The 9,993-nt window shown below is 36.1% G+C and overlaps 1 protein-coding gene across 1 annotated transcript; it reads right to left on the bottom strand.

The window, feature by feature from the left end:
- Positions 1-426: 426 nt before the first annotated feature.
- CD69 (CD69 molecule) lies at positions 427-7,640 on the bottom strand. The gene is made up of 5 exons (XM_043441593.1): positions 7,497-7,640; positions 4,709-4,831; positions 3,376-3,575; positions 2,892-2,995; positions 427-1,665 (listed from the first exon to the last, which is right to left on the bottom strand). The coding sequence occupies exons 1-5, from the start codon at positions 7,558-7,560 to the stop codon at positions 1,557-1,559; spliced, it is 600 nt and encodes a 199-aa protein (XP_043297528.1). The 5' UTR covers positions 7,561-7,640; the 3' UTR covers positions 427-1,556.
- Positions 7,641-9,993: the final 2,353 nt, after the last annotated feature.

Consider the following 9,993-nt stretch of genomic DNA (forward strand, 5'->3'; position numbering starts at 1 on the left):
AATTTCTAGCTAATAATGAAATTTCTACCTAATTCTAAATAAACAGCCGGTTAACTAGAGAGGTAGAGGTGAAACTTGGACAATATTTGCATCGACATGTACACATTACTGTATTTAAAATGGATAACCAGCAAGGGCCTATTGTATAACACGGGGAACTGTGCTCAATGTTATGTGGCATCCGTAATGGGAGGAGATTTGGGGGAAGAATAGGTACATATATAGGTATGGCTGAGTCCCTTCGTTGTTCTCCTGAAACTATCACATAATTACTCATCCATACTCCAATACAAAATTTAAAAAGTTAAAAAAAAGAAAAACTAAAGTTATAGAGTGAAAAATTTTTAATTGACATAAATTCCTCTCCAGTCAGTTAGACTGTTTACTGAACTTTTGCTGTATACAGCTCTCTGAAAACACACATGGAAACCACTTTCCAGGTACAAATCATTATAAAGCTAAGGTTTTATAATAGGTATGTCTTCCAAAAAATGTTATATTATTCTACTTCTTTCTTTCTAGTATGAGATGTAAGTTTTAGTATATATTGTAGGAATCACCATTTCTTAGAAACCATTTTTTTTTTTACTTTTATTTTAACATACATAAAGGCAGCTTATAATTGCACTGGATACAAAAGACAAACAAATAAACATACTTTATTGCACTTAGGAAATACTTCACATGAAGTATTGCACATGATAGAATTGTATCAGGAAAGACACACATTTATAAGCAGATAGAACTATTATTATTCCAGAATTGAACAATACAGACTTTTTCCTGATAGAGATTTGCCACATCACATATTTCACATTTTCCAACACTTTTATCTGTTTTACAAATATTCCTCATATTCTTTGTTTTTTCCCTTATCTTTGTGAGAGACTCTATATAAGGCAATAATTTATATACCATTGAAAAAGACAGGCTTACGGAGAAAAAGTGAAAAAAATAATATAAATACCTAATCACCCCATTGTTTGGGGGAGAAATTACAAAAAAAATCTGACAAACTTCTTTAAAAAGAGAGAAATATTACAAAGTTTCATTTCATAAGCATTTGCCCATTTACTAATATCTTTGGAGCTAGTAAAATGCATTTAGACTAAATCTCTGTGCTACCAGTTAAATTTTCCTTTGCTTACATTCAGTTTTTAACACCACTGTCTAATTCCTTCATACAGTACAAATGCATGAAGGGCATACATTGTTTGTAGTCATTCAACAATAAATAATAACTCTAAACCTAGTTATTTTATTATCTCTGAGTTAAAAATATATAAAGTGCACTCAAAAGCTTTGAAGTCATTTTTCTCATCCTTGGACAAGATTTATCAGTCAACCTGTGATACTTTCAGATCATGGCAGGAGTATTCCATAATGCAGACATGCCTGGAATTTTCCTCCCTTTTTTCCAGTCTTGCGTGGAAGAAAGTTTCCCAAATAATACAAAGCTTTTTTTTCACAAAGTCTTTATGGGAAACTTCTGACCAAAGAGCGGCATGCAGCCACACTTGTCACATTTCCTAGAGTTCCATGTTAGAATGTCCTCTTTATTTGGAAGGTTTGCTACATATCCAGTGTAAATTCTTGTCACATTCTGTGCTGCTGACCTCTGCACTGTTCAGAACTGCACAGTTCTCAGACCCCGTAAGGTTGAACCTGTCAAACAATAAAGAAACCGGAATCAGTTTAAACCCATCATTTCCGTTCAGTTATATGAAAATCAACTTTGTGGTGGTGGTGGTGGTGATGGCTTCTGCTTTTTATTTTTTAAGCTGGAATGCATGAGGCAAGTACGCCAGTCAAATGATCACAGAACAATCTGTAGAGACAGTAGTCAAAGATGGAAAGGAACAGTATGTGGAGAGAAGATACAAACTTGACGGTAAAGGGCTCCATTCCTTTGGCTGGTGTGTCGCTACAGGAGCGACTCTTGTTTATTTTTGAGTTCATAGACCCTTCTAGAAACTTCCCAGGAAGTGCACACATTCAACAATCATGCATGTTAATTCATACAATTTTGTGGATGTGGGGCATACTAAGGATTCTTTTTCTAGAGATTTAAACTAATTCTCTGACTCTCTCATTTTCATGAAACTAGAGACCTAGCAGTTCATTCACATCTGAGTGACAAAGATTAACATTAAACTTGTACAGTGTCCTTCAAACTTGAAAATGTACAGGTAATGGAAATAAAGTCAGCATCTTTAATTTTGGGGCAAGTTTTCTCTCAGATCCATAGAAGCTTCTAATTATCAATAGGTATTGGAAATATTGTTCTTTATCCCTGTGGATATGAGAACTGGGAAAGTTAAAAGGGAATCCCTTTCCAAAAACTAGCTTGTCAATAAAATATAAATATTAGATTGGAAATTTTTTTTCACATCATCATAATTATACCTGGAATATTTGAATCTTATTTCACTAGAATTTACTCAGATCAAATTACTAGAAGTACTTATTGTATGAACTCCAAGCAGATAAAAAAGGATAATATTACTATTAAAGTCCTTCTTTTAGAATTCCATAGTTTAGCTGCCCTCAACCATTTTGGTAGCAGGGACAGGTTTCATGGAAGATAATTTCTCCATGGACTGGGGCAGGAGGATGGTTTTGGGATGATTCAAGCACATTATCTTTATGGTACACTTTATTATATATATATATATATTTTTTTTTATTAGCTCCACTTTGAATCATCAGACATTAGATCCTGGAGGTAGGACATCCTTCCCACAGAGTATAACATACAAAAGAGAATGTTAAAGCTCTGCTTCTAAGAGCACAACCTTCACATAGAACAACACTTTGAAAGAAAAACCAGAAAGCTGCCAGCTTTGGAAGCTGGCAGCCTTGGGAGCATAATGAGATATCTTGAAACTCACCAGTTGTTAAATTCTTGGCCATTTGACCATTTCCATGTCTGGCCAGCTTCATTTTTCAGCCCGATCCAGTGTTCAGCTCTACCCACATGTTGTTTTAAAAAGTTCTTGAAGAAAGAACAAAGGAAGTGTATATTAAACCACCCCTCCTGATAAGTAAGTAATAAATTCTGTTTCTCAAATCTGCGACTAGTAAGCACTGGAGCTCAGCTGATCATTTGTATTAACTAACGGTTAATAGCGCTATGTGGGTTCAGCTCATTTGGATTTCTGGTCTTTGAACTAAGCACATCACACTTAAAGACTACACTGGACTCTTATTTGGACCTCAGGCTGATCATGTGGTTTCCTGTGACTAAGTTTTCCCGGCTCAGAGACAGACAGAATATCTACGCTTAGAAGGAAACAGAAGAAAACCAAGGATTAGCTATATAAAATAACAAAGAATACCAATACTTTATGGAATTCTTTTCGAATGTTATCTTACCATGTCCTCTTTAGAATCAATGACAGCAAGAGTGGCACCGTGTTTGGAGCAAGAGTTTTGGGCCAAGGTCCAGTTCTTTGTTTTCTTGGAAATAAGATAGCATTTCCCCTTGTGTCCAATCCAGTCATCTGAGCATGGAAACACATGGGTGTTTGGTGGTGCTGATGACACATATTGTCCTGGACAGTTGTACTGGCCCACTGTGAACATAAAAATGGTTTGTTTTAGCAACATAAGGAACGAAATACCCATAGGGTACAAAGTAGTTCAGGGATACTCTACTAGGTGATAAAGAAAGAGAGGAAAGAAGATGAATTAAAAAGAATTTTATGGAAGTATAGTTGACATACAATATATTAGCTTCAGTGTACAGCACACTGATTCAGAATGTTTATAGGTTATGCTCCATTTAAAGATATAAAAAAAGGAAGATAAATTTTGTAAAGAGCAAGAAGGCAGTTTTTCACTTTCTGATCTCTTATTGTATCTCATCATCATTGTACAAGGTCTAAGAAATAAGAGGGTGTCACTTTGGTCAGAAAATGGAGGGGAAATTAAAAAATCTTGAAAATAGTCTTTTGACTTTAGTTGAAAAGGGGTATAAGGTATTGGGGTTGGCTGAAAAGTTGGTTCAAGGTAACAGAAAAACTGAATGAATTTTATGGTCAGCCCAGTACATTATAAATTCCTATTAAGGTTTTGCATCTGAATGCAGAGGGGGAAGAATTTGAAGATGTAATAGATATATGGCTAGATGGAGGAGAGAATACTAGCAGAGTAGCAATTCAGAATATAGAAAGGTTTATGGCTGGGGATGTATCCTAACATTGTAAAATTTCATGTCTGTATAAAACACAAATGTATCTTGGTATAGCTGTATGTTTCAAATACCATAACAAAACTAGCTCTTGAAAGCTTCTAGACATATTCTTAATTATCTCAATTATCCATACCCATCATTGTATGTCTTTTGAGATAAGAGACTGTCCAATTCCATATCAATCTATAGATAGCATTTTTTAATCAACAATGAATGGGCAGCCCACACTTTTCCAGTTAATTGTCTATTTGTTTAGAGACTAAATCAGCACCTTTTGTTCCAGAGTTAAATATCTTCTCACATGTAATTTTCTCCCATGATATTATATAAATCATAGACAATTTTTTAATAGTTCTAAAGCTCTAGAAAACTAGAAAAGTATTGTATCAGTTATCTAAGGAGTGTGGAACCATACTTTATATTTCCTAGGAACTTGACCACGTATGAAAAATGAGATGATATAAGATTAAAATTCTGATTAATTTTGGATGAACTCATGAAGTGTAGACTCACCTGATAGAGCAATGAGAGCTATGATGAGAGTGGTGATGAAGACCACATTTACTACAGCACATGGGATAGGAACTTGAATGGACCCTTCATGATATGTTGCAGAGTAAGTTCCAGTGACATGACCTGAAGAGGGAAAGTGGATGATGAGGCAGGCTATATAAGTAAGAAAGAGACATTTGATTTTCTCTTGAGGCATTTAAAAAAAAAATTATATGTCTCCCTACCTTCTTACATGAAATTTATAAGTTACATTTCCTCAAATTTTGAATAAGTTATTTTTGGCTAGAAATGATAGAATCCAGTCACAATAATGAGATTATAAAATATTTCCCCAAATATGTACTCAATAGCTATGAAAATTCAACATATATTTGTATTCTTTAAGGTTAAACTAGACAAAGAGATACTGTTTTCCTTCAAAGCAATTTACTATGCAATGGATGTTAAGACAACTTTTGCCTCTTCTGAAGGTTGTTTTTCCCAGCATAGATCTGCTTTCACATTTTCCAAGAGAAGACTTTACTCCACTTCTATCTGGTTCTATTTCTCTCAACTTGTTAAAGCAAATCTTTATTTTCTCATCAACATACAACTATTACCAGAAGCAGCGCTTGGTATTTAGGGTAGCAAGTTCAGAGCTCTCTGCCTAGTTTCACTTCTCACCATGTTAGACTCAATGAAGGGGCTCAAACTCAATACAGGAACATCTCTGGCTCCTCAGCAGGTACCAACACATCCAAGTAGCTCATGGATGCCAGAGTCCATTAGCTTATCCATTGGACTCACACTGTTGGCTTGGACATCCAGTGGGTAAGCTGTGGAGGTGATTCTCTGATTTTATGTTATTACCATTAGTTAGGGCTATTGTTATTCACAGTTTGTTTTATCACCTAGGCAACAAAACACTCCCCTAAGAGTATACTTCCACTTTGGTTACAAACCCTGTCCATTAATGGAGAAATTTGAAAACAAATCCTCTAGTACATATCGAATCCCGCAGGGGTGGTGCTAAAAGATTGTTCACACTGAAAAAGCTAAAACAGCAGCATAGAGTAAATATTCATAAACATAATATTCAATAGAAGATTGGGCTGATTTCAGGAAAAGTTCAGAATTCCTACAATTAATCCTTCTTATTTCAATTATGCTATTATTGAATGGTTTTATTCTTAAATATACTTTTCTTTCAGGAAACTCAGCTGAGTCATCAAGTAATGGGTATCTGGTCATCAAAAAATTTGTGTCGCTTGCAATGTCCACACTTGATGTTGTGTTCTTAAGTGAAAGATGGGTTTATCAGAGGCAATGAATGCTTTTCTAAAGCAAATCATGCTAGTAGACACATATTCAGAAAACAACTCTCTCCTTTAGATATTTTTACCTCTGTTGTTCGGAACACATTCTTTGTTACTGGATAGTTGTGTTTACAAGTAAACTCTAGTTCTTACCTTCTGGTGTTTGGGGCACCTCATTAACATGAGAGGAAGAGAGAGAGAAACGAAATAAGTCAAGAAAGCTTCACCAAAAAAGTTATTGGAAAACAATGGGAAAATCCTGGTGATAAGAGGTGAAAAGATCCGTGGATAGATTAGACAAACAGAAAAGGAGAAAAGTGACATAGCAAAGGTAATCATATTTTGATGAAAAATAAACGAAAGGAAGAAAAATGTCTGATTCATATAGAATTTGAAGTCCACGATTAGAAAGGTGAAATAGAAAAGTGAGTGCCAAAGAAAGGTGCTTGCAAATTGTGGTTCTGGGGGACTCTCGAGAGCCCCATGGAGTGCAAGATCAAACCAGTCAATCCTAAAGGAAATCAACTCTGAATATGCACTGGAAAGACTAATGCTGAAGCTCCAACACTTTGGCCACCTGATGCAAAGGGCCGACTCATTGGAAAAGACCATGATGCTGGGAAAGACCGAAGGCAGGAAGAGAAGTGGGCAGTAGAGAACGAGACGGTTAGATAGCATCACTGACTCAAGAGACATGAATATGCGCAAATTCTGGGAAACAGTGGAGGACAGGGGAGCCCGACATGCTGCAATCCATGGGTTCACGAAGAGTTAGACACAACTTAGTGACCGAACTGCAACAGCAACTAATAGAAAAGTGAAATGGAGGGGAAGAGTCCCCATAGGACTAGAGAAGAAGATTGTGTTTTCAAGAATTCTTTTTTTTTTTTTTTTCAAGAATTCTTTATGAGGTTCTCACAATAAATTGCCTTTGGACACTATAAATATCCAGATGCTTATATGGCTATTCTCTCAAAGTCTGGAAACCTGTGTTCCCAGCAACTGGAGGATGTCTTCTTGAGAACACAAGATAAAGCCCACAAAAAGCAAAAATGGTACAAGGTTCACCAAGTCAAGAACATAATTATTTATATGAAAAATAGAATTTTTCATAAAGAGAGGCAGTGCTTCCTAGGGGATGTCCAGATGGCTATGAAAAAATGATAGCTCACTGGGCTAGAGAGGGGATTTTCTAATTAAATCTGAAAAACTGAGATGGTATAAAATAAAACAAAGAGATGGATCTTTAAGAAGTTTCTAAAATTCACCCTTGTGATTTCCTTTTGAGTCTCAGGTATTCTGTGTTCACATAGATAAAGAAATATTTACATCTTCCCACTTTCTCTTGTGTCTTGCTCAAATGGAACATAGCCAAGTTTTTCCATAAAAGGCAAGCTTGATTTTCTCCCTAACTACTGGTATATATCATAGATAGATAGATATAAACATAAATAGAGATATTACCAGTATTTAGAGAATAAGACTTGACTTACTTTGTTGTTCTCTTTTCAGGTGCAAGGAGCTGGTCTCTGTTGCAGAAAAATCTTCAGAAGTCATCTTTATTCTTGTCACAGTCCCCCTGGTTAATCCTAGGTGGAGCCAATCTACTGGAAAGTCTCTGCTGGAGCTCTTGTTCTGTCTCTGAGTCTTTGAGATACCTCAGCGTTTATATTCAGCTACGTTGTCTCCACCCCCTTCCTCTTACCTCCTACTCGCTCAGATACTCCTGTTCTCTTTAATTTATGCTCCAGAGGCCCAGACAGTTTACAATGTGTTGTTGTGGTGACCTATGGGTTTTCCCTGCTATCTGAAATGTACCTTCTCACAACTGCAGGTGCAGCATGAAGAGGCAAGCAGGAATTTCCCAGAATCTGAGATATCCTTTTTAAATTTGTAGAAAACAAATAGTTTAGGAAATAGAATATACAAGTAAAGAATGAAAAGTTGGAGATTCCTATCTTTGAGATGGAAATAATTTGAAGAGTCATATTTCCTTGGAATCCCATTCATTCACTAAATCATACATTTAGCAACTGATATTCATTGAACATCTGCTATGAACCCAACACCGTTTGTAGTTAGAAGATTTACTGTTGGCTAAGAAATTTAAGACATCTATCCTCATAGATCTTTCTTCAGTCTGGAAGTGTTTTACTTAGCGAGCTATAAACTGGCTTTTAGAAATGTGCCATTCACTTCTTCCCTGGGAACTAGTTTCTTAAGTTATCATCTAGTAAGCAGTTGCTTTAATGCAGGAAATAGAAACCTTGTGGCTGGAACTTCCTATCTATGTTCTAAAATTGTTTATCTTAAATGATCTATTTCATTTATCTCCTCAATTTTCATGTTATATATTACTGTCATTTGGACTGCCTTATTTCCCCTTGGTAATATCTTTTTATTCTATTTTTCTCCCATTTTCTAGATTAGAGTATAATTACTATAAGAATATATTGCCATAGTATCAATGTCATCCAGATAAGTTATTAAGCTCAATGCAAAATAAGTGCAGAATGTCAATATCTGGTGATTCAAGGACAGGATCAAAATACTGCTCTAATTAATAATTTTAGTACCCTCAAATTTTGTCATTAATATGACTTGAGTAAAGATATTTTGTTTTCAGAATAAAGCCTTTGTGAAAACGTTATGGTCAAGTGGGTGGGAAATTAACATCTACTGTAGGCTTGGGCTTCCCTTGTAGCTCAGTTGGTAAAGAACCTGTCTGCGGGGGATCGGGATGGGGAATACGTGTAACTCTATGGCTGATTCATATCAATGTATGACAAAACCCACTGAAATGTTGTGAAGTAATTAGCCTCCAACTAAAAAAAAAAAAAAAAAGAACCTGTCTGCAATGCAGGAGGCTCAGGTTCAATTTGTGGTTTGGGAAGATCCCCTGGAGGAGGACATGGCAACCCACTCCAGTATTCTTGCCTGGAGAATCCCATGGACAGAGGAGCCTGGCAGGCTACAGTCCATGGGGTTGCAAGAGTCAGACACAACTTAGCAATTATACCATTTACTGTAGGCTAGTTAGGAAATTACCATCTACTGTAGGCTAATTAGATAATGCAAGAGGCATGGGTTCAATCCCTGGTAGGGAACTAGGATCCTGCATGCCATGTAGTGTGGCTAAATATTTTAAAAAGAGGAAAGCAAATACATAATTGATCATCATTGCTATGTGTCTCTTCCAATGCAAAGCAGGACTTTTCAACAGCTTATTGGGTGAACACAGAAATCATGTTCCAGTTCTACCATTTTTGAATGTATGTTTTCCTCTATGATGATTTCCATGTAAGTGTGAAGCTAATTTTCATAACTGGACACTGACTACCTGCAAAATTTGAATGTCACAGAACAATTAGCATGCTATGAGCAGGAAAAAGAGTGCAGTCTTAACAGGTCGATAATTATCACGCACAATGGTCCCTATTGTTCCTCATGGGTCAGCTATGCTATCACTCTGTTCCTTGAAAATGATAAACATCTTTTCATTTTATAGAAGGCACTCTGGCTTTTCTTTCCTTTACTCTCAGATTTTTTATGGCTATGTCTTTCTTCTCATTTATATTTACCTCATATGTACTTAGTAAGACCTTCCATGAACACCTGCACAAATTATCTTCCATAACCAAAGAATGCTCAAACTACTGGACAATTGCACTCGTCTCACACACTAGTACAGTAATGCTCAAAATTCTCCAAGCCAGGCTTCAACAGTACAGAAACCATGAACTTCCAGATGTTCAAGTTGGTTTTAGAAAAGACAGAGGAACCAGAGATCAAATTGCCACCATCTGTTGGATCATCGAAAAAGCAAGAGAGTTCCAGAAAAACATCTATTTCTGCTTTATTGGCTATGCCAAAGTCTTTGACTGTGTGGATCACAATAAACTGTGGAAAATTCTGAAAGAGATGGGAATACCAGAATACCTTACCTGCCTCTTGAGAAATCTGTATACAGGTCAGAAAGCAACAGATAGA

Source organism: Cervus canadensis, chromosome 21, assembly GCF_019320065.1.
Source record: "Cervus canadensis isolate Bull #8, Minnesota chromosome 21, ASM1932006v1, whole genome shotgun sequence".
Taxonomy (NCBI): domain Eukaryota; kingdom Metazoa; phylum Chordata; class Mammalia; order Artiodactyla; family Cervidae; genus Cervus; species Cervus canadensis.